The sequence below is a fragment of the Mytilus californianus genome, unplaced genomic scaffold, assembly GCF_021869535.1.
Source record: "Mytilus californianus isolate M0D057914Y unplaced genomic scaffold, xbMytCali1.0.p SCAF_4, whole genome shotgun sequence".
NCBI lineage: Eukaryota > Metazoa > Mollusca > Bivalvia > Mytilida > Mytilidae > Mytilus > Mytilus californianus.
In genome coordinates, this window is record NW_026262690.1 from 81,013,076 (window position 1) to 81,039,801 (window position 26,726).

Genomic DNA, 26,726 nt, shown 5'->3' on the forward strand with positions numbered 1-26,726 from the left:
TTTTGGAGGGGGAGGGAGTCTTCTCAGTATCCAAACCTTGATGATGTTACAGTAGAAGTGCATGAACTCACTTAAAGCCATGAATGGAGCCATCTATTGCAAAAATTTCCCATTTTCTGCTGTAAAATAGCTGCTGACATTTATTCCTATTCTACTTAATTCCAGCAAAACTGTATTTTGTATAAATCTTGTAAGCATGATGAAAATTCATATCCACTTGGTTGAAGTGAAGGTAACACATCACTAGCTTTATGGTAGTCCTCAACTTTTGTTGGATGATGGTAGTGTGAGATTATCTGTGTTAGAGCAATGTGAGTGTAATCAAGTGTTCTTGAATTTATGATAGTGTCAACTTTTGTTGATTGGTGAGAATGTTTTCTACTTTTGTTGAAGTTATGACAGTGTCAACTTGTGTTATTTGATGAGAATGTAATAAACTTTTGTTGAAGTTATGACAGTGTCAACTTGTGTTAATTGATGAGATTGTAACAAACTTTTGTTGAAGTTATGATAGTGTAAACTTTCGTTGATTGGTGGGAATGTTTTCAACTTTTGTTGAAGTTATGACAGTGTCAACTTTTGGTGATTATTAAGAATTTTATCAACTGCTCTTGAATTTATGATAGTGTCAACTTTTGGTGATTATTAAGAATGTAATCAACTGCTCTTGAATTTATGATCGTGTCAACTTTAGTTGATTGATAAATGAGATCAAATTTTGTTGGGTGAGGGTAGTTTCATCATCTATTGTAGAATAATTCTAAGTAATCAGCTTCTATCTGATGCCATCAGGTCAAAGCACCGATGATCTGTCTGAGATATCATACACCATTCTTTTTTAATAACAACACAAGCACAACTTTTCTATCAAAATTTATTTAATAAACAATCTAACATAAACAATGTATAAAATACAACAGAAACATGCTAACATATCTCTTCGGAATGTTCCTCCTTTGGAATTCTTTTACATTGGCTCAAAAATAAACTCCTCCTATGGAATTCTGTACATAAGCTCAAAAATAAACTATGTACATTTAATGTATAAGAAAAATATCAAGTGGATTTCTTCAAATCGTTTTCTTCCTTTTTTATTTCAGAAGAAAGTGGAATGATAAAGAAAAAATATCACTTTTTACCCTTTAAATGAAACATGTTTTCTTCCAATATTAAACAGAAATTTTCCACTTCTGTCATGTTTTGATTTAACTATAGAAAATTACAAAACATATAAACATACAAAGTTTGGTGGGATAAAGTTTGAAAATGAATCAGATCTACCAAGCCTGAGATTATTTATAAAATGAAAAAATAAGAGAAGCCTGTCTTTTACAAAAAACCCCAACTTAATTACAAATCTGGTTAATAGTTGGTAACAATTTTTTATAAAGCAACAATTCTAATCTCTATAAACTTTGGGTGAAAAAATTTGTCTTAACACTGATTAATTGGAACACAATCAAATAAATGATATTTCAATATATATCTATGTTACAATTGAATTGAGATATTTCTGCATTCCTTAATACACATAGATTTTTCACACAAATCTTCAAATTAATAATGGATCAGTGAAATATTGTTACTAACAAGAAGTATAAAACTCATATCATTGAGATTGATGTTGAAACTTCAAGACAATATGTATCACCATCATCAATATTAAAAAGTCCTGTAAACTAAATGTAATAATTAAGGTAGATCTGGTGTCTTCAGCTATCTTGGATTGTAAAATAGTAGAACACAAGTGGTCTAGATCTTTAATTAAAAGTACAAATTTTGTGAAAAGAATGTAATTCATTTGTTAGACTTTTCATCTATATAGCATTTTGGCAAATTATTGAAAAATGCTATTGATTTTAATTTAGACCCCTCATCTATCTTAAACCAGCAAATGAGTCCAATTACTTTTGTACTGAAAAGCATAAAAATGCATGTTGCTAAGGTTATTCATGGAGACAAACATTTGTAGGATTTTCTAAAAGAAAGTGAAAAGATGTCATGAACAATCCACATCTAATATTTTGATATTAAAAATAATATTTCCTTTACATTATTTCAATATAGAAAAAATATGTCTAAAATAGTTTGAGAACTTTTCTTCTTTCAGTGAATTTGAACTTTTCATTATAAACTTCAGAAAGACATTATCACAGGATTCTTCATTCTAAAGCATCACTCTCCCCCTTTAAATTGCAAACTGTAATCACACTTCTCTTAGACTAATGGAATTAATAAAGCATTGTTACAAGTATAACAATAAACTATAAACTAAACTAAATGTTACTTATTATATATATAATAAATGAAATAAATTTATGAATGGATAAACTTAACATATAAAAGAAAGAATACACAACCACTTATATGATATTACAAGGCTTACAGAAATTGGCCTCAATAAAATTTCAACAGGAACATATATATCAGTTACCTTCCAAGCTGGTTATAAAGGCTAAATACTCAATGTCAAAATTCACTGGTTTCTTCAAAACTTTCATATATACTAAAAAAAATATTTCTCAGTATAAAATTTTCAATCTTCCCATTTTATGATATTTTAAAATATCTTTAATTTAAGGTGCAATTACTTTTGGGTCATCTTGACCTGGTGGAGATGAGCATGTAGAAACGCTTCATCAACCTTTCATGCATATAAACCTCATATATCTCTATTCTTCGTGGAGACCTTAATAAGTTTGAGAGATTCACCATCGATAATTAAAAGCCTTCGATCTAAACCATTAGATTGTCTTTTTTTCAAAACCTGGTTTGAACACAATCATCTCTAAACTTAATTTATTTCTCTATAAATAAATGAGCACAACTGCACCTATCAAGATCAAGATGTAATACTCTGGGGTCTTCTGACCAAGCCATTTTTGTAACATTAATAGCATTCACCATTTAATAAACAAAATTCCCCTAATTCCAAAGTAAGAAAATATGTCACAGAAAAAAATTTCATTATGATACATGTACCTGTAAAAATTTTAATAAGGTCAATTTCTAATTCACAGAGTTCATATACAGTGATACCTGTCTTAACCAAACCCAACAGCAATTGATTTTTTTCTTCAAAATTAGATAAACTAATAATAAATTATTATTTTTTTCTTCAAAATTATATAATCTAATAATAAATTATCCCAAAAGAATAATCATTGTATGTTATGACACTGGGTGATAATTCAAACAGTTTTCAAATTTCATAGGGTTCTATTTTGACAGGTCTCACTGTAACTCTGAGGAAAAGTACACAATAGTACATCACAAACATTGCATATAAATATATTTTACTACAATTTTACACATATTGCACATGTTCACAACTCCATTAACATTTAATACCCATGATTTTTGGTACATTTAACATCTTTTTTTAAAACAGGTATAATATACAATGTCCAGAGAATATCCAACAATTTTTGTTTGTATTGTTTCAATGGCTGTTTTCATAACAATTTTTTATTCTATTTTTTAACTTCACCAGTTTGAACTGTGAACAAATAGTGTGTGCACTGCCTATATTTTCTGAAATAGGCTGTTTGCAGACATTTTCATTCATTTGTTTAGTTTTCAATGTATGCCTGTAAAACTTGTTCTTGTAACCATAGAACTTGCAAGCTGTAAAACCAAATATTCATTCATAGAATTTTGCATATTTAGGTAAACAAGCATTCTGAGAGTATTGCATGGCAATAAATAGTTCCCTACCGGTTAAAAATTAATTGTACTGCAACAAAATGCTAACTTGATCTATAACTTGTCATGGTGTAAACTATATAACAAACATCAAGTCAATATCTTCAAGCATGACGAAAAAAAAGTGTGGAAAACTGATTAAGTGAATTTTCTAAGTCAAAGGACCATAACTCTGCACAAAATCATCAGACCGAAACAAAATTTGAACTTGGTCTGTAACTTGTCATGATAAAACTATATACCAATTATCATATCAATATCTTCAAGCATGACGAAAAAAAGTGTGGAAAACTGATTATTTGAGTGAATTTTCTAAGTCCAAGGACCATAACTCTGCACAAAATCATCAGACCAGAACAAAATTTGAACTGGATCTGTAACTTGTCATGATTAAACAATATACCAAATATCAAATAAATATCTTTAAGCCCGAAGACAAAAAGTGTGGAAAACTGATTTCCCGGACTGACGGATGGACTGACAGACAGACAGACGGAGTGCAAACTCAAGTCTCTTTCGACTTCGTCAGTAGGGGACTAAAAATAATTCATGGATTAGGTATTAAATAAAGAAACATATCCATTGCACTTACTACACACTTAAATAGCTAAGCTGTTATACATGAACACTGCCAAGAAAAATAAGGTTTTCATGCTAGGTAATATTAGACAGTGTATTTAATCTTATCTCTAATTGTGCAAAGACATTCACTTAAAAAGTGTAAGAACCTTACTCAAAAACTTTTAACATATCCACTAACTCGCTATCATAAGGCAAATATTACTTTGATTATAGTCAATATATACAAGAAACTATACTATTTAAGAAAAATGATGTGATTGTACAAGAAAGATAGACATAAAAGAATAATAGTAAAGAAAACCAGCACTTCTCACTCTCAGAGATCAAAGTGCATTTAGTTATACATTTCTTATCAAACTAGCACAAGCATGCTATTCTAGTTCTTCTTAAAACATATTTATTACTCTGTATGGTGCTTTACAACCAATATCAAATGAGTGTTAACAAAAGTTGTTCTATAAAGTATAATTCTAAAAATATCAAGTCTTGAAACAAAACTGCACCAGAGAAACTCAAGTAAATCTCCTATAGAGAGTTGTTTCACATTTGGAAATAAATATTTCAATACCTGACAAATTTAAAATGCTCTAGGTTAAATTCAAAATGAACTGACCAGTTGTTAAAAAAAGTTAACACATGTCTCAGTTTGGTTGTAAAATGTACTGAATTTACAAGTCATCAAAACATCTGTTAATAACTTTAGGTCTGACTTTGTACTGAATTTATAAATCAGTGTACACATCATATTAACTTTTTGCCATGAATAAAGCAGTTCAAACATTTATTTGTCTTTTAAATGACACTGATTTAGAAACACAAACTTTTGCATCAAATGTGAAGATCTTATACTCAAACAGATATTGTTCTATTTCAACAACATTCTTGACTTGTTTTTTTATTACCTCATTGGTGAATTTTAACATGAAATTCAAATGTCAGCAAACAGACAATACACAGTTAAGTCAAATTTGCCTAAATCATTAAACTTGTGACCTAATATCTTTCTGGTAACTGACTGATGATTCAGTAATAAAAAAAAATATAGCTTCCTACTGACAAATATTTATATCAGTAAATTTGTTAGAACAAAGAGAATTTTTTCGATTCCCCTTTTTACAATTTTTTTCATTCAAATCATTTTAAGGATCCAAAATTTTAACAACATATTTGACCAAATTTCTAGTAAAACATCTGGCAATATGGAATATCTGTTTTCACTGTTGAAAAGATATGATTACTATAAAACTGGGACAGGAAAGTGAGACAAAAAGTACAATCCTTTCAAAGAATCTTTTACATTTTTGGATATATATAAAACCCTGACCCTGTATAAGCATGATAAGCAATAAACATTTCACAGATACATGCCATTTATCAAGTAATCGGCTTCATTGGAATGCAAACTTTTTCCACGTCTGATTCTTCGCTTAACTGTCCGTAATCGACAGCCAACAAATATAAGTAACATTAGACAAATACCAAGTCCTAATGCCAGGGCCACGATTGGGCCTTGATTATTGTCTGTTGGACTTTTTATTACAACTTTTTTAGGTCCTTCCAAGCCCACTTTTTTCTCTGTATCTGTTGGTTCTTTAGGAGTTTCAGACGTAGTTGTAGTAGAATTTTTTGCATATTCAGGTCTATCAGTCGGTTTCTGTTTTACTGGTTCTTTTTCCTCTGAATCAGCTTTGATCTGTTGATCTTTATCTTCATCCTTATCATCTATAAAATAAATCAATTATATATTATCTGTGCATCACAATATTGCTTTGTCAATCTCATTTCAGTTTCTCATCTTTCAAAATGACAATAAAATGCTTCGCTGGTGCGCAGCTTGATACGACCGCAGAGGTCGAACCCTGAACAGTTAGGGCAAGTATGGACACAACATTCAAGCTTGATACAGCTCTGAATTTGGATTGTTATTAAATATTTGACACAGCATAGGTTTCTGACACAGAAAGAATGTGGTCTAAGAACTTGAATTTTTTTAATTTACCTATTATGGTCCAATGTCCAAAATCAAAATACATGGTTAGATTCAGCATATCAAAGAACCCCATATATTCAATTTTTGTTAAAATCAAACAAAGTTTAATTTTGGACCCCAACTTGGACAAACTTGAAAACTGGGCCCATAATCAAAAATCTAAACACATGTTTAGATTCAGCATATCAAAGAACCCCAAGAATTCAATTTTTGCTAAAATAAAACTAAGTTTAATTTTGGACCCTTTGGACCTTAATGTAGACCAATTTAAAAAACGGGACTTAAAATTAAAAATCTAAATACACGGTTAGATTTGGAATATCAAAGAACCCCAATAATTCAATTTTTGATGAAATCAAACAAAGTTTAATTTTGGACCCTTTTGACCTCAATATGAACCAATTTGATAGCGGGGCCCACAAATAAAAAATCTAAATTCATGGTTAGATTCAGCATATCAAAGAACCCCATATATTCAATTTTTGTTGAAATCAAAAAAAGTTTAATTTTGGACCCCAACTTGGACCAACTTGAAAACTGGGCCCATAATCAAAAATCTAAACACATGTTTAGATTCAGCATATCAAAGAACCCCAAGAATTCAATTTTTGTTAAAATCAAACTAAGTTTAATTTTGGACCCTTTGCACCTCAATGAAGACCAATTTAAAAAACAGGACCCAAATTAAAAATCTAAAAACACGGTTAGATTTGGCATATCAAAGAACCCCAATAATTCAATTTTCGATGAAATCAAACAAAGTTTAATTTTGGACCCTTTTGACCTCAATATGAACCAATTTGATAGCGGGGCCTATAAATATAAAATCTAAATACATGGTTAGATTCAGCATATCAAAGAACCTCATATATTCAATTTTTGTTGAAATCAAACAAAGTTTAATTTTGGACCCCAATTTGGACCAACTTGAAAACTGGGCCCATAATCAAAAATCTAAATACATGTTTAGATTCAGCATATCAAAGAACCCCATATATTCAATTTTTGTTGAAATCAAACAAAGTTTAAATACTGGACCCTATCTTGGACCAACTTGAAAACTGGGCCCATAATCAAAAATCTAAACACATGTTTAGATTCAGCAAATCAAAGAACCCCAAGAATTCAATTTTTGTCAAAATCAAACTAAGTTTAATTTTGGACCCTTTGGACCTCAATGTAGACCAATTTAAAAAACAGGACCCAAATTTAAAAACCTAAATACACGGTTAGATTTGGAATATCAAAGAACCCCAATAATTCAATTTTAGATGAAATCAAACAAAGTTTAATTTTGGACCCTTTTGACCTCAATATGAACCAATTAGATAACGGGGTCCACAAATAAAAAATCTAAATACATGGTTAGATTCAGCATATCAAAGAACCCCATATATTCAATTTTTGTTGAAATCAAACAAAGTTTAATTTTGGACCCCAATTTGGACCAACTTGAAAACTGGGCCAAAAATCAAAAATCTAAATACATGTTTAGATTCAGCATATCAAAGAACCTCATATATTCAATTTTTGCTAAAATCAAACAAAGTTTAATTTTGGACCCTTTGGACATTAATGTAGACCAATTTGAAAACTGGACCCAAAATTAAAAATCTAAATACACTGTTAGATTCAGCATAACAAATAAATAAATGTGATCAAAGATTTTACAAATCTAATGCGCCATACTGTGCAATTAAAGATTACTTCTTGAAATTTTTCAATATTTGAAATTTGAAAAAAAAATAATATTTGAAGAATAATTCTTTTTAATTTCTGAAATCTGAAATGAGAAAAAATTGGCCCCCCACAATTTCTTTTTATCCCCCCCCCCCTTTTTCCCCCAAAAAAATTCTTTCCCTCAAGATATGGTCATAATCTTAATTCAAATTTCCAATGGAGTTGGCAACCATAATTACCCATTTAAATTTACCATAGTGCTAACTCAATCTATTATATAATAGAATTAATAAAAATATAGTGTCAAATCTTTCATATGGATTTTTTTGTAAAAAAAAAAGATGAAAACATTTGCAGATATTTTTACTGGTCTTCCTTTATAAATATGCATTTCTTTAAACATAATTTAAAAGCAGTGTAAGGGAAGTAACCAAAACGTTGTATTTGGATTACCTCCCTTACACTGTTTTAGATTTTCTTTATTGTTCATTAACCATTACTTTATACATAATTTAAAAGCAGTGTAAGGGTGATAATTTCAATGATGTATTTGATTTATCTCCCTTACACTGCTTTAAATTATGTTTTGTACTAAAGTATTTGTCCATTAACCAGGACAACCTTGTTTTTCCCCCTTTTTTGCCCCTAATTCCTAAACGGTTTGAGCCATAACCCCCCAAAGCAAATCCTAACCATCCCTTTGTGGTATGGAAACTTGTAGTATAATTTCAGAGAGATCCATACACCGTTCCACAGTTATTGTCTGGAAACTAGAAAATGCTCATTTTTGGCCCCTTTTTGGCCCCTAATTCCTTAACTGTTGGTACCATAACCCCCAAAATCAATCCCAACCTTCCTTTTGTGGTATTTAACCTTATGGTCAAATTTCAAAAAGATCCATTCACTTAAACTAAAGTTAGAGTGCGAAAACCAATATGTATTCGGACGACAACGCCGGACGACGACGACGCCGGACGACGACGACGACGACGACGACGACGCCAACGTCATACCAATATACGACCACAAAATTTTTTTGCGGTCGTATAAAAACCATTTTTCAAAAGGAAAATTGTAGAATTTGTGGACTTGTGTGAATAAAACCCCAAAACTCAGAAACGGTAAATCTGAAATTTATAAAAAACGAAAGGGAGCTCATGTCAATAGATATAAACAATTCACCAAAGTTTCTTGCATATTGATTAAAGCTTTTTTGAGTTAATGTCCGACATGTTGACGACGGACGGACAGACAGACAGACGGTCAACGGTATACCATAATACGTACCGTAAATGGGCATATAAAAAATCAATCTTTCTAAAACAAACAAAAAATTGTGAGTTCTGTTCTATTTGGAGAAGCTTGCATTACTTAGTCACACAGCATATTGCCATGACAGCCAAATAATACATACAATATGATGAATGTGTTTGAAATAGAATGTAAAAAAAAAATAAATGGGGAATGTGTCCATGGGTCACAGATGATGCCCTCGCTTGCATATAACGTTATAAATGGACATAACTTAAGAACGGTAAAAGTGACACTACCCAAATTTGTACTTGATCTGAGTTTTGTTGTAATAAGCATTGTGTATAAATTTCATAATATTTGCTTGAGGCAAACTTAAGTTAGAAAACAATAAAATGCTCCGCTGGGCGCAGCTTGATACGACCGCAGAGGTCGAACCCTGAACAGTTGGGGCAAGTATGGACACAACATTCAAGCTTGATACAGCACTGAATTTGGATTGTGATTAAATATTTGACACAGCATAGGTTTCTGACACAGAATGAATGTCGTCTAAGAACTTAAAATTTTTTAATTTACCTATTCAAACCATATCATTATTATTTGCTTTTATATATAAATCAGAAATAACCAATTTGAAATGGAAAATTTTAAAGAAAAAAAAAATCCCTCCCCCAAATTTTTTGAACCCCCTTATTATTCATCACCCCAAACTTAATCCCAGCCTTCCCTTTGTGGAATGGTACCTTGCAGTACAATTTAAGAGAGATCCATACACTTGAACACAAGTTATTGTCTGGAAACTAGAAAAATGCTTGTTTTTAGGCCCCTTTTTGGCCCCAAATTCCTAAACGTATAGGGCAATTACCCCCAAACTCAAACCCAGCTTTCCCTTTGTGATATGGAACCTAGTAGTACAATTTCAAAGAGATCCATACACTTACACACAAGTTATTGTCTGGAAACTAGAAAAATGCTTGTTTTTTGCCCCTAATTCCTAAAATTTTGAGGCAATTACACCCAAAATCAATCCTAACATTCCCTTTGTGATATGGAACCTTGTGGTACAATGTCAGAGAGATCCATGTTGACGACAGACGGACGGACAGACAGACTGTCAACGGTATACCATAATACGTACCGTAAATGGGCATATAAAAAATCAATCTTTCTAAAACAAACAAAAAATTGTGAGTTCTGTTCTATTTGGAGAAGCTTGCATTACTTAGTCACACAGCATATTGCCATGACAGCCAAATAATACATACAATATGATGAATGTGTTTGAAATAGAATGTAAAAAAAAAATAAATGGGGAATGTGTCCATGGGACACAGATGATGCCCTCGCTTGCATATAACGTTATAAATGGACATAACTTAAGAACGGTAAAAGTGACACTACCCAAATTTGTACTTGATCTGAGTTTTGTTGTAATAAGCATTGTGTATAAATTTCATAATATTTGCTTGAGGCAAACTTAAGTTAGAAAACAATAAAATGCTCCGCTGGGCGCAGCTTGATACGACCGCAGAGGTCGAACCCTGAACAGTTGGGGCAAGTATGGACACAACATTCAAGCTTGATACAGCACTGAATTTGGATTGTGATTAAATATTTGACACAGCATAGGTTTCTGACACAGAATGAATGTCGTCTTAAGAACTTAAAATTTTTTAATTTACCTATTCAAACCATATCATTATTATTTGCTTTTATATATAAATCAGAAATAACCAATTTGAAATGGAAAATTTTAAAGAAAAAAAAAATCCCTCCCCCAAATTTTTTGAACCCCCTTATTATTCATCACCCCAAACTTAATCCCAGCCTTCCCTTTGTGGAATGGTACCTTGCAGTACAATTTAAGAGAGATCCATACACTTGAACACAAGTTATTGTCTGGAAACTAGAAAAATGCTTGTTTTTAGGCCCCTTTTTGGCCCCAAATTCCTAAACGTATAGGGCAATTACCCCCAAATTCAAACCCAGCTTTCCCTTTGTGATATGGAACCTAGTAGTACAATTTCAAAGAGATCCATACACTTACACACAAGTTATTGTCTGGAAACTAGAAAAATGCTTGTTTTTTGCCCCTTTTTTTGCCCCTAATTCCTAAAATTTTGAGGCAATTACCCCAAAAATCAATCCTAACATTCCCTTTGTGATATGGAACCTTGTGGTACAATGTCAGAGAGATCCATGTTGACGACGGACGGACGGAAAGACAGACTGTCAACGGTATACCATAATACATCCCGTAAATGGGCATATAAAAAATCAATCTTTCTTAAACAAACAAAAAATTGTGAGTTCTGTTCTATTTGGAGAAGCTTGCATTACTTAGTCACACAGCATATTGCCATGTCAGCCAAATTTCACTAACACACAAGTTATGTCTGGGAGTTACAAAAATGCTTATTTTTTGGCCCCTAATTCCTTAACTGTTGGTACCATAACCCCCAAAATCAATCCCAACCTTCCTTTTGTGGTATTGAACCTCATGGTAAAATTTCATAGAGATCCATTCACTTAAACTAAAGTTAGAGTGCGAAAACCATTGTGTCTTTCGGACGACGACGATGCCAACGTCATACCAATATACGACCGCAAAAAAAAAAACCGAAAAATTGCTGAAAAATTCAGCAATTTTTCCATTTGTAAAGGGGCTTAACTCAATAACAGTAAAAGTGAAGCCACCAAAATTCAAACTTGATCTGTGTTTTGTGGTAACTAGATATCATTGAGATGGGAGTCATCTCTGTGGGCCCCGCTGTGAATAATGTGTGGTAAAAAATTTGTATCTTTATCATTGGACATGGGGTTGTCAACTGAAACCAAAGTTTTTTACCTTGACCTTTGACCTAGGAAGTTGTACATACATTATGACACACCCTCTGGTGTTGGATTATATACATGTCAAGTATAAATTTTGAAATCATAACGGTTCTCAAGATATAGAGCAGACACAATCTTTACCATAGGACATGGGGTTGTCAACTAAAACCAAAGTTTTTGACCTTGACCTTTGACCTAGGAAGTTGTACATACATTATGACACACCCTCTTGTGTTGGTTAATATACATATCAAGTATAAACCTTGAAATCATAACGGTTCTCTAGATATAGAGCGGACACAATTTGTTACAGACAGACGGACGGACTGACTGATCACTATAGGGCGTCCGCCATTTGGCAGGGCCCTAAAAAGCATTGCACATAAGTTTCATAACATTTATTTGAGGCAAACTAAAGTTAGAGAACGGAAACGAAAAATTCAGCAATTTTTCCATTTTAAAAGGGACATAACTCTAGAATGGTAAAAGTGACACTACCCAAAATTCAAACTTGATCTGTGTTTTGTGGTAATAAGCATTGTGTTTAAGTTTCATAGCATTTGGTTGAAGCAAACTAAAGTTAGAGAACGGAAACATAAATTTCAGCAATTTTTTCCATTTGTAAAGGGGCACAACTCTAGAATGGTATAAGGGAGGCTACCCAAATTCAAACTTGATCTGTGTTGTGTGGTAATAAGCATTGTGTTTAAGTTTCATAACATTTGGTTGAAGCAAACTAAAGTTAGAGAACAGAAACGAAAATTTCAGCAATTTTTCTATTTGTAAAGGAGCATAACTCTAGAACAGTAAAAGTGACGCCACCAAAATTCAAACTTGATCTGTGTTATGTGGTAATAAGCATTGTGTATAAGTTTCATAACATTTGGTTGAGGCAAACTAAAGTTAGAGAACGGAAACCAATTTTGGGACGTACAAACGTTCGTACAGATGGACAAGGATAAAACTTAATGCCCCCTCCGCTAAGGCGGGGGCATAAATATGGTTTCTCTGTTTGACACAATAGTTAAGCACTTTAGATAGCTATAAATCAAAGATTTCTGAAATGAAGCCCTACAAAATGCTGAGCATGAAGATTTTAATTTGAACTGTATATCAATATTTCAGTTATAATTGAAAAAGGAAAGAAAACTATTCACAACTTTTTTTAGACTGGGTGATGTAGAGCTCGACATATTAGTACAAACATATTTTTATTGTTAAAAACCCAATATTGTCCTGTAAATATGTATAAAAGTAGATATGGGATATGTGTCATTGAGACAGTAACCCAAAAACAAAAGCTCTAAATCATAGAGACTATAAAAATTTAGAACAAATTAAAAAGAAACAATCTTTCATTTGCAATCAGCACAAAATTCTCTGATAACCAAAATAAACAAAACAAATTTCTTCAGTTTTATAGTGTTGTTTCTTTGATGTCTCATTGATGTATACCCTACATCTCCTGTTGTTTTATACATAATAAGAAAAAGTGCAATAACAACATATACTGTTTTAAGTACATACCTGTCTCTAGTGGTATATCTTTATCAGATTCTTCTGATTTGTCTTCATCTGGCTGTTCAACCACTGGTTTAGGTGGGGCTGGAGTGTTTACTGTAAAGAAACAATGCACTGAATGATAAAAAGTTTTAAACTTATACTCTGACTTATAAAACATATTTTGTACAACAAATACTACTAAAAAAACTTTTAACTAGACTATTCTCTTTGTCGATGTAATGACTTAAAGGTCAAATGCAACAGTTCCATGTGTAAAGTTTTAAAAAAAATTACACTTGTTAAAAAGTTAAGATAAGTTGATTTCAACTGAACAATTAAGAGTACCAGTAAGATTTTACCATCTTTTTCAAAATATTTTTTGGTTATTCATTGTAAAGTATTTTAAAAAAGACTATTAGAATTGCAATATTTTGAATGGAAATAAACTTTCATTCATACATGTAATAGAAAAAACACACTACTGAATCTAGATGCCTTAAAGTAATTGTGGACATGTTTAGTTCAAACTGGTCTGGTGTTTTCACTAGATATATTTTAATTGATTGTTGGTGTTAAAACATCAGATTCAACAAACATGGCTATATCATGGCATCAAGTTTTTAATGGTGGAGGATGCCAGAGTATACTGCCGTACGGTGACCTATAGTTGTTAATTTCTGTGTCATTTGGTCTCTTGTGGAGAGTTGTCTCATTGGCAATCATACCACATCTTCTTTTTTATATATATGAGTCAAGTAAGATTGGTTTGCCAAGAGAGGAGTTAGAACTTACAACCTTAGTTGATAGGCTGGTGATCAGGGAAGATGAAATACTCAGACCACTCAGGTCACCTAGGACTTTTTTTTATTGAAAAAGTGAATGAACATTCATATAACAGATATTAACTTTTTAACATGTATAAATCAAGATATATATTTTTCTTGAAAAGGTTTGAATTTTACAGGTAAATAGAATTACAAGTGACTAGCAATATAGATTATCAGAGCATTACCTATTATATGGCTAACAGGTGTCAAAAGTTTAATTACTATAACAACTGTCCCCTAATAAATGTTGACATAACAGGAAAAAAGTCATAAAAGTGATTTCTAAAGATTGTTTTAAACAATGAATTAATTCCTGGCTATTCAACAGCATGATAAAATTGTTCTAAATGCAGGAAATGTTTTTTTTTAATAAATATATAACATATATATATATAAAACAATTTTTTTAATTTTTTTAATTGCATCTTTCAAAATAACTGTTAAGAAAACCAGATGTTATATAGTCTCTCTTAAGTGACTGACTTCATGGTGTTAATGACTATATCTGTTGTATGATTAAATTAATATTTGATAAATCTTCATTAAACCATGTTCATGAACTAATTAATTGTGACTTTTTGTCCTATTACAATGTAGTAAATAAGTGACTTTCTGCCTTGTGACTATATCTATCCATTTACCAAGTAATTCACTAATTGACCTGAGGTAGGGACTAGTTTTATAGTAAAGTCCTATCAAAATTTCAATTGCCCAGTATTTGCCAGTATTGACCAGTATTTGCCAGTATTTCCCGGTATTAACCGCCGGCATGGTCAATACTAGTATTGACCGCTTTTTTGCCAACCTTGATATTAAGTGACTGTCACAGCTCACAATGGCTCGTGTGACCAGGAGAGCTTCAATAATTTATTATACATGTATTATAATTACATGTGTATGAATCCATACAAACCTTTGTCTTCATGATTTTCATCTTTGTCATTTGACTGTTTATCTGCAAAAATGATAAAACAATTATACAATCACTTCCTTTAAAGTTACAATTAATTCAATAAATGTTTTATAATGGAAATAGACTCATATAAATTGACTTCTAATTAATAATTTGCACATTTACTTCTTAATCAAATAATTACAACTGTAGAACTGCATATATTTTACTATCAACAAAATTACTAATTTAGCCTGTTAGAACAGTACAAAGGTGGGATAATGTTTGGAAGTCACTGATTAATATACATAGCATATCCAACAATATGTGCAACATTTAAAATCATCCCACTCAAACATGTGTAGTAAACTGTTTGTGTTTGAACAAAATTTTCTGCAAGTTAGATACTAACAGAGAAATATTAAATACTTTCCATACATATTTCAAGATATTCAATGCATGTGTAACACACTATGGTAATTTCAAATCGTTTTTTCAGTTCCAATTTTTTGTGTCATCTTATCAGCATTAATAACCAGCCAAATTCAATCACATTTAAACATTAAAATAACATTACAATTTACTGGCAATCAACATTTACTGTTAAAATAATCCAATGGTGTAATGGTATTTAGTAACCTGTGCAGAGATGTGTTGTAATCTACAGTGATTTTTGTTAAAAGAACCATTAGAATATCTAAAGTTCAGAATTCAGAATCTCATGAAAGCTGGGTAATATTTTTAAAAGCAAATCATAGAACACAAAGATGTCAGAATTATGATTAACTCTAGAGCAATCGATATTTAATGAATGGCCTGAAGTTATTTATGTGTTGGTGTACATGTACACACAATTTTACTTTATTACCCATATCTCTACAGATTATGAAACAGTGAATTAAGAAGAATTATTGTAGTTCAGAATGTGAATGTTATCTTATTGAAGTAGAACATTTTATTATACCGCACGAATGCGGCCATAGTATACCCTTATGTTTATGATGTTTTGTCTTTCCAGAACCTGAAATTCAAAGACATTTATACCTATTTAAAATAAAATTGAATTGCAAAGAATTAATAATAATACCAGCTTAAAATATGCTAAAAATAACATCTGAAAATAAAAAATCTGTTACTTTAAACTACTGCAACTATTTTATGATACAATATATGCAGTTTGTAATCCTAACACATACAACAATAAAGATCTGCGCCATGAGCACATGATACGCCTGTCGCATATCAAAGAATAAACTTCCATAACTTCTCAATGTCATATCAGAAATTTATAAAAAACTAAAGGGAGGTTATTTTAATAGAATTAAACCAGTCACCAAAGCTTCATAAAAAATGCTCAAAGCACTTTGAGTTATTGTACAAAAACTGGAAAATCCCCCCTTTTTTATTAATAAAATCCCATAACTCTGAACCGTAAAATCTAAAATTTATGAAAATCAAAAGGGTGCTTACATCAATAGATATAAACAATCCACCAAAGTTTCACGAAAACTACTCAAAGTATTTTTGAGTTATTGTTTGAAAAACTGGGAAACCTCCCTTTTTTAATGAATAAAACCTCATGACTAGGAAACATAAAATCTAAAATTTATAAAAATTGAAAGGGAGCTCACAGCAATAGATATAAACAATTCACTAAAGTTTCATGAAAATTGGTTCAAGCGTTTTTGAGTTATTGTCCGAAAACTAGAAAATCCCCTTTTTTAATGAATAAAACCCCATAACTCAGAAACGTAAAATCTAAAATTTATAAAAATCGAAAGGGAGCTCATGTCAATACATATAAACAATTCACCAAAGTTTCATGCAAATAGTTCAAAGCGTTTTTGAGTTATTGTCCGACATGTTGACGACAGACAGACGGACAGACAACAGTATACCATTATACGTCCTGTAAACGGGCGTGTAAAAATCATATAAGTGTTGACCAATTTCTTGCAAATGTTCAATTCTTGTTTAATCTTATGAAACACTGTTTTAAAAAATTTCAGTGGTTGAAACCAAAATTTCTCGTGGAACTTGGGTAAAACTTTGGTAAAGTTAACTAAATCAAGCTGTACCACTCGAGTTATTTTGATTTGAATTATTCAGTATCAAATGTTTAAATAGCTATTTGTAAAATTATAGTTGGTCGACTGACTAGATGCAAATAAAAATTATTTAACACTTATATGAGTATTGGTGTATGAAGACAATTCAAGTGTGAACATCAACACAAACAAAACACACACACATACACAACACAAAGAAACCAAGGTATTTAGGTAAATAAATGTAAAAAGGTAGAAGTAACTCTAAAAATCATTATCAGTGAAGAAAAAAAGACAAGCAAATTTTCCTGCTTTAAGTCTAACTTTTTTGCCCTTTGGATTCTTCACTGTTAGGAAAACATCTGCAAACTTTTGAACTTTCCTACAGTAGAGCTTATTTATTTTGAAATTAACAAGAAAGTGTGCACGGAATGTTAGGAGGTTATGAATCAAGCCTGATCTTCTATACAACTGGAAGAAACACTACTTTAAGGAAGTCAAACAAAGTGTATACCATCAAAGAAAGAAAAAGACTGATATAGGTAAAAACAAAAACAACAACAAAATAAAGAGATGCTTAACAGCTAAAACAGGTGAAAATAAAATTATATGCATACTGCAATGTACAACATCCAGGCAACATTTTGGTGCTGTTTGACAGTTTTACGACATCTATGTGCTAAGGTACAACATTGAACTACCTGGTGCAAATATATTCTCATAGTAATCCTTGCCTGGTCTATGATTCTGTTGTTGGCGGTATTCAGAATAATCAGAGCCATCATCATAATACTCTGGCCAATTATTGTATCTCGTGTTGTCATCATAATCTGAATATTTTCCTTTCTGTCTAAATCTGTATGGATATCTATTACGAAAATTTTCATTTCCGGAGTTATCTACCTTAGTTTTGTAATGCTTGTCGTCATGGGAAACTGGGGGATTCCTGTTGTTATGTGATTCCTTGTAATTCCTGTTGTCTTCTGAGTCTTTGTAATGTTTGTTGTTGTCATCTGAATCCTCAAAATGTTTGTTGTTACCTGAATCTTCAAAATGTTTGTTATTACCTGAATCTTCAAAATGTTTGTTATCATCTGAATTTTGGTAAGGCCTGTTGTCATCTGAACCCTTAAAATGTTGTTGACCATTTTGAGATTTATGTCTATTAGATTTCTGTTGTTTTTGCTGACGATTATTTTTATAATAGCTATCATCATTTCCTGACCAACCTGGATAATAGTTTTCATCAATGTATGCATTGTTTTCATTCATGGCTGATTTTCTAGTTGTCATGACAACAGGTGGAGCAGAAGTTGTTGTTGTCGTGGTTGTTGTAGTAGTAGTAGTAGAGGGATGTGTTGTTTTAATAGTTGTAGTTGGCTGAGGTACAGGCTGTTTATTTACATTTGTCTTATTATTTCTCCTACCTTCATGTGGCAGTCTAGGGTATCCATTTGGAGGGAGATTGTTATATTTAGGATATACATTCAGATCACCATACAAAGGTTTGACAGAGTCTGGATAATTTTGATTCATATCATTCCCGGCATTTTTATCATATTCTTGGTTCAAAGGATATTTCTGCAAAGGCACATTTTGGTTTGGTCCATATGCACCGTAAAATTTTGAATTGACATTTGAATTATCACTCTTTAGTCCAGGATTGAATGGGTTGTTGTATTTCTGTCCTCCATATCCAAGAGGATTTAAATATCCTTGACCTAATTGCTGACCTTGGAATTGTGGGTAATCTGAGTAGGGTGACTGGTACTGTTGTGGGTTATTTAACAATCCCTGCTGTTGTGGCCAATAGAAATCCTGCATTTGTTGGGGCAGCAAGGGGTTATTGTTTCCATACAAGTTTGGATTAACAAATCCAGTTTTATCTGGTACCGGTCCATAAAACTGGTTCCCAGAAACTTTATCACTGTTTGTCAGTAATGGTGACTGGTTCTTAGGCACAGGATTTTGTATGGCTTTACTTGCTACTCTATTAGAAAGGCTAGGTAAATCCCTATTTTCTGCAATTGTCCTTTGATTTCCTTTCACTTCAGTTTTACTTCCTACATTTTCTAATGAATTCAAATTAAGTTACAGTTAAAGATATTATGATGTGAACAACTTTCAGCACACAATGAAAATGAATAATATTATGTGTAATACATCTTTGATGCAAAATAACACAATTTATTAGTAATCTGTTAACAGTTTTCTCTACTGGTAGATATCTGAACCATATACCTTTAGTGCAATATTACGAAATGCTGATTTTCAGAACCTTTGCATGCCATAGAATCATGAAAAGGATTAAATTTACAAAATAATCATATGTACACAGGAAGGTGAATACACTTGTAACTTTTGGCCAAACCATTAAAAAAGACAAAGAATTCCACAGTATTCTATAACATGTATAATATAGTTTACCATCTATTAAACATTGTTTTTTTTGCATTTCTTGTTTGACCTTAGACTTATTTCCGATGAGAGATTGCAAGTATAGAAAAGACAAAAAGTCTATCAGTTAAATTGAATAAGTCTAATATAACAGCTTTTCACTTATTTTGTTTTGAACAGATGACTTTAATTGTGAATAAATGCAATGATAGTTATTCTTTAAAACATGGATTTGTCATAGCAAAAACTACTGCCATTAGCAGACTGATCACTTACAATATAATTATCTATATACATATAGTCATGAGAGATAATGGACTATGCAGAAGTATTAAACCTACCTTTAGATTTTTAGGACAGTTTGCTCCATCACAGCCATCAACACACTTACAATATACTTATCGATATAGTCATGAGAGATAATTGACTAAAAGGGGAAGTAACCAACCTTAGGACAATTTTCTTCATTACTGCCATCAGCATACCAATCACTAACAATATACTTATCAGTAGTCACGAAAGATAATTATTTATAAGGGGAGGTAACCTACCTTCATATTTTTTAGGGCACTTCTCTTCATCACTACCATCAGCACATTGTGGAACTCCATCACATCTATGTTTACTATCTATACAATCAGGTACATCAATATTTTGTCCTTTATTTTTACATTGAAATTCTTCATCACTACAAACTTCTCCTGAAATAAATGTCCTCATGGTTAAAATTTAATATTGATAAAAAATATCTGGTGTGTCTAATACTATGAACAACAGTGGTCTCATCAGCATTTTCAAAAAACACAATGTGATTTGTAATAACATTGAGATAGCACCATGGTGCTTAAAGGTCATGGAGGCAGAATGTACAAATGTAACTCAACATGTCACACAAAAATCAGAGTTATTTTAATATAATTTTTAATCCACAGGCGTATATACATATTAATGTATATATGCATCATGTGATACAGCAAAAGTCTGTCAAACAGTCCAATAAAATTTGTTGTTTAATTATAGTATCATCTGTGCAGACATTTTGAAAATGAAATCCTGTTCTAGTACACGAATAGACATTCTGCATTTAAACTGGCACACTGTTCACACACATATTGTAACCTAAATGTTAAAAACATCTTACATGTGTGTGTTGTCTGTGTTTGTTTGGTGTCATATACCAAGTTTTGAATTCAAGAAAAATATTGCACAATAAAACCATTGTATTGAAACTCAAACTAGTTACCGGTTAGTAGGCATAGTACAATGTGACTTTAAATAAAATTTGATAACTAAACAGTGACCTATCGTTTTTGACTTCTATGTCATTTGGTCTCTGGTTGAGAGTTGTCTCATTGGCAATTATACCACATCTTCTTATTTTTATATTTTCTAATTTTGTGTAAAGATAAAATCAAAACTCATATCAATAAATTTAAATCACCTTTAAAAAAATAATTATTATTGTAAAAACCTCTCTTAAAATTCAAATTACAAACATCCATTATGTCTCAGTTATCATTATATATAGATTAAGAAATATTGTAACAATATTGAAAAATACCTATCGGATCCCAAAGTAAGGATTACTTACTACAAATAGCATAGATGGCATGGTAACCTTTTTTACATTTACATTGTTCATCACGACATTCTGCATTTCTATCAACACACTGTTCATCCCAATCTATATCACAATCTCCATACAATGGCACTGAAAATAATTCATTTGATATGTGAATTGAAGCAGCACCATGGTGTTATAAGGCCTCTGTAAGAGAGCAACCATTTAACTTCAAGGGGGGGTTATGGTTTTTTGTCTGAGTGGGGAAAATTTTTTTTTTTAGTTTTTCGACGCTATCAAATTATTTTTTTTTTCAAAATTTAACACTATTGTTCAAAAATTGCAACAATAAATGCATGCAAAATTTTTTTAATTTTAAAAAAGTTTATGATTTTTGTTTTGTTATTAACCATATGCATGTTACCTTACAAACCAAGAATAAATCACCCCGAGTTTTTGCTAGGGTTCGTGTTGCTCAGTCTTTAGTTTTCTATGTTATGTTTTGTGTACTATTGTTTGTCTGTTGGTCTTTTTCTTTTTTAGCCATGGCATTGTCAATTTATTTTCGACTTATAAGTTTGAATGTCTCTTTGGTATCTTTCGCCCCCCACTTTCATAATGTACTATATCAAGAACAAGAAACTATACTACCGCTTCATAGTGTCAGTTATTAAGGTGAAACGTACATGTATATATGAACTTTCGCTAAGTTAATCAATATAAAAATATTCAATGGTTTGTTATATATACAAAAATTGTTCCTTCCTTCCTTTTAACTTCCTGTTATGTTAGTACATGTAATTGAATTGTTAACTAACTGACTCTTCATCATGTGAGTATTTAAAATAACTTTGTAAATATTTTAGTTATATATAATAATTTCACACAAGTCTTTCAGAGTTCCTTGCCACCTGACGTTAAGCAAATAACAATCAATTGATCTGCCATAATTTACAAATGTAACTGTCCTCTCAACTGGTGCCCTGTTCCCTTTCATTTTCTAGGTAGAGCACTGATAACTGACCTTTCACTATGGCTTGTTAAGGTAATGGTGGGGATGGAGTCGGAGGTTTAGCTTTACCAAGGTTTTATGTGGAAGATAACATACCTTTTAGTCTTTGTGGATAAGGTGTTGGTGTGTGTGTAGCTGGCGGTGGTGGGGATGGAGTCGGAGGTTTTGTTTTACTAAGGTTATATGTGGAAGATAACATACCTTTTAGTCTTTGTGGATAAGGTGTTGGTGTGTGTGTAGCTGGCAGTGGTGGGGATGGAGTCGGAGGTTTTAGTTTTACTAAGGTTTTATGTGGAAGATAACATACCTTTTACTCTTTGTGAATAAGGTGTTGGTGTGTGTGTAGCTGGCGGTGGTGGGGATGGAGTCGGAGGTTTAGCTTTACCAAGGTTTTATGTGGAAGATAACATACCTTTTAGTCTTTGTGGATAAGGTGTTGGTGTGTGGGTAGCTGGCGGTGGTGGGGATGGAGTCGGAGGTTTAGCTTTACCAAGGTTTTCTAATTCATTCTCATGATACTGTTGATGAGCACTTGGCATAAAGTCATTGATTTGGAATGACATCACACTGTAGTTGCCATGATGAGCAAACACACATTTTGATGGTGTACCACAGTCAAAAAGATAGCAGCTGTGTTCTTCCTGAAATATAAATAGACATACATGAGAATACCATTTTTTAAATCATGATCAAACTATAATAATTGACCAATCCAGCATGTCAAATTTAAGAAAATTTCTGTATGGTCTTTAAATTTCTTCACAAAAAAGTTATCTAGAGTGAGGATTTAAACTGGACAACAACTAGCAACTTGAAGGAAGAGAAAAGGGTAATGACAGACGAGTTGGCGACTTATATGCTAAAGTCATCTATTTATAGAGAATGGCAATCCATGTCCTTACACATTTTCCCTGAGTACTAAAATATTCTTTGATTTTACAGGATAGTATTTTCATGTACACTGATTTAGCTCAAAAGGTCTACATAAACAATTAAGTCTGTGGGATCTTTTCACTTGGCTCTCATGTTCAGTTATACATGTAAATGACTTTGGTCATAATCTTGGTGGCGAAATGATGATTGAAGTTGCAATAAAAATTTATAAATCGCTAAACCTTGTCAGCAAATTTAGTGAAATTTGTAGAACATTTGTATACAGCAAATATGACAATTTGATTAATATTGATATTTGACACTTTGTATTGAAATTCACCATTACTCGTGTGTGGGAGTTGGCAAATTTTATTTCTCATAGAAATTTTAATTTTTTTCAAGCAATTTTGAAGCAAATAAAAGCTTTTTCTTCCAATTGAATAATTCATTTAATTTTATCCTTCTATTTTTTTTTATAGAGTAAATAGTTTTTCTGAAAAGAAAAGATCATATATCATACACTAACCAATACAATAAGAAGATAAGATACATTGTAAGATAAGAATTTTATTAATCTAATCAAGAACCCATAAAGAGCATCATTTACAACAATATTAAGCACAATATGATTGGAAAAAAGAAAAACTAGATCCTAATATAATACTATCATATTATGGACAGGATCAGAGCCTAACACATCATGTGTCTTACATAACTATAACAATAATTTCATAATAATTAAATATTATTTTATATATTTTGTATCCACCTGGATCTTATTTCTAAACACTTAATTATATAATTGCCTAGGCACATAAGAGTTGGTAAATGCTCATTTGTGAACAGCCAGAAATATTTTTTATCCTTGGGTAATTCTTTAAAATTATTACAAAAACTGTTTACTTTATCCCATAATAATTTTCTCTGTTCGTTATATAAAGGACAACTTACTGTGAAATGGGTCTCATCTTCAATAGAATTTGATCCATGTGATAGGCAGTGATGACATAGACGCTGACTTCTCTCTATGTATTTTTTACTATATCTATCTTTCTCAATTTTAAGATCATGTGCACTTATTCTCAATTTACATATAGCTCTTCTTATATTAAAATCTTTAATTGATAAATAAGCCTCCTTTACGAAGTCAGTCTTGAGGTTGAAATAATTTTCTAATTTACTATTACCTTGTGATAAGGTATCAGATCTTTTGACCACCCAAAATGTTTTAAAACTGTTACAAAGGTTACATTTTACAAATTTAATTAATTTATTGAGCTTTGTATTCAAATTTTGTATATCAAGTGATTGAAGGACATATATCTCATAGATGAATACCAACAATTAATGTTTCCTGCATCTAAAATTTTATTACAAACATAAGCATCATAAAGTAACCCATCGTCCAATTTGTTAAGCCTGTGTACATATTTTACCATAGATATAATGACAGAAAAATAAAGAGGAAATCTTGCAACCTCTGATAACACTACCAAATTTGAGGCTTTTTTATTTACACCAAGAATATATTTTAGATACCTGAAATGTGATTTTTCCAAATATTCATTTATGTAAATTAATTCAAATAGATAATCACTTTTTTTCTTGCAAGCAGCAGAGTTAATCTTAAAGGTACCCCAGATTTCACTACAATATAATAAAATTGGTTTTATTGTGTGATCATATAAACGGATTGCAGTACAATATATTATGGCATACCAAAGATAAAATGCTTAACAATATCACATACGATTACAGAGAATGTAAATTATTGGCCAAAAATTAAGACAACTTGATAAAGTCTAACATCTCAATATTAGTGACTATAGTGTAAGGAAAAAAGGGTTGTACCTTCGCCTCGTATACTGCTAGGTTACAATTCTGTGTGTAACAACATTTCTTGGCACATTCCTTCGCACTCAAATTAAAAGCATTCTTCAGATAAGCTGCACCATTATCCAGAGACGACTGGGATTTGATTATTACACTTGTATTTAGGTTGTAACTGCATGAATTGCCTGAGCTATCAGACAGAGTTTTAAGGCCATAAGGATTTGTTTCATGATAATTGTGCTCATTTCTATAGTTAGGATAACGACGTTGGTTTTCATTGCGCATGTCTGGTTGTCGGAAATTTTGGTGTCTGTTTTGCAATTGGATTTTCTGTTTCGGCGAACCAACATCATCAACGCCGTCGTCGTTGTTGTCATCGTTTTCTATGGGTATATCATCGTTCTTATTTTGTTCAACACGCTTTTCTATATACTGCCATATGTTCGGGTCGTCAAGAAGTTGGTCCAAATCTTGGAGCTTCTCTTTACTTGCGTGAGCTATGCAAATGAGAGATATAATCCATAAGATTTTAACCATTTTGTGCTTCTACTTCTTGGCCTTGTGTTTATGTGTTGACATCACTTCCGGTTAGTGCGGAAGGATAGCTATAGGGACACAAAAAAAAAGTAGAAAATTACAGATTGTTTCACAAAACGAAACTTCGCGTTAATTCTCAGTGGACCACTTTCTCCAATATCATTGAGTGTCTGAGTATATCTTAGGAAAGCTTAACGGAAGGACAGTCATAATCTTGTTTTAACCACACTATTATATGCATGTCTATGATTTGCCCATTTGACAAGCTTTATTCAGACCAGAGACATGTAATACAATATTATTTGTCTCTGTTCAGGCGAATTGTTATAAAACTTTCTTTTGTTTCTTTAGTACATCCTTCATATTGTCCATTTGACCTGAGCTGTGTAGAAACTGTTGTAAATAGATTCATGAAAATATAAAAAAAAAATATTGATTACACTTGAAATTCAAATCTGTCTTGCCGCTTTACACTTTTCTGTTATAGTAGCATAGCGAATTCACAGGTGTAATTTTACCGGAATGTGAAGAAAATCTTGTTTATAAGTTAAAACTATAAGGGAAACATTTATAGCAAATTGATACAAAATTTAGATCTATTTTGACTTGATTACTCGTCTCTGAGACTACTATATTACTGTGTTATAGTAGTCTCAGCGGCTCGTCTGCATGCATGGGTATAAGCACTGCGAATTCAGAGGTGTCACATTTAACTGAAATACGTAGAAGCTCTTGTAAACAAATTTCAATTGTATAAAGAAAATACAAATAACAATTTAATATTTTAGATCGATCTTGACTCTCATTTATACTCGTCTGTTATAAGAATAGATGTATTTTTACGGAAATGTGTAGAAGCTCTTGTAAACAATTGACAATGTTAAGGAATTCGTAAACAAGGATTTGTATAGTAAATTAAATCCTTGATATAAATAAGGCAGTGTCTGCGCGTACCCGCATGCGGGTACGAATAGTCAAATTGCCATTCATAGGCTACGCGTACCCACATCCGGTTTTATAATAAAATGCCATCGGATTGGGAATGAAACGTGAAATATATACGGAATTTGTCGCAATTAGTGAATAAATTGATTAAAACTACTTAGAATTTTTATAAATATTTATATATAGGTAAGTGAACAGTTTTTCTCAGTAAATAAATATTCTTAAAATGGAAGAGAGTGATATACACGTGGG

At 31.7% G+C, this 26,726-nt stretch overlaps 2 protein-coding genes across 2 annotated transcripts in view; one reads left to right on the plus strand and one right to left on the minus strand.

Moving 5' to 3' along the window:
• Nucleotides 1-856: 856 nt before the first annotated feature.
• On the minus strand, nucleotides 857-25,575 carry LOC127738660 (probable WRKY transcription factor protein 1). The gene is made up of 8 exons (XM_052249987.1): nucleotides 25,011-25,575; nucleotides 22,699-22,927; nucleotides 21,305-21,424; nucleotides 20,265-20,414; nucleotides 18,018-19,388; nucleotides 15,290-15,331; nucleotides 13,574-13,663; nucleotides 857-6,009 (listed from the first exon to the last, which is right to left on the minus strand). Exons 1-8 carry the CDS (start codon nucleotides 25,527-25,529, stop codon nucleotides 5,642-5,644), a joined length of 2,889 nt encoding a protein of 962 aa, XP_052105947.1. The 5' UTR covers nucleotides 25,530-25,575; the 3' UTR covers nucleotides 857-5,641.
• LOC127738669 (protein phosphatase 1 regulatory subunit 14B-like) overlaps nucleotides 22,056-26,726 on the plus strand; it is a 45,030-nt gene continuing 40,359 nt past the window's right edge. The window contains exon 1 of the mRNA XM_052249999.1: nucleotides 22,056-22,106. Within this exon, the coding sequence (XP_052105959.1) occupies nucleotides 22,105-22,106 (2 nt within the window). The 5' untranslated portion in view covers nucleotides 22,056-22,104. The remainder of the gene's footprint in view (nucleotides 22,107-26,726) is intronic.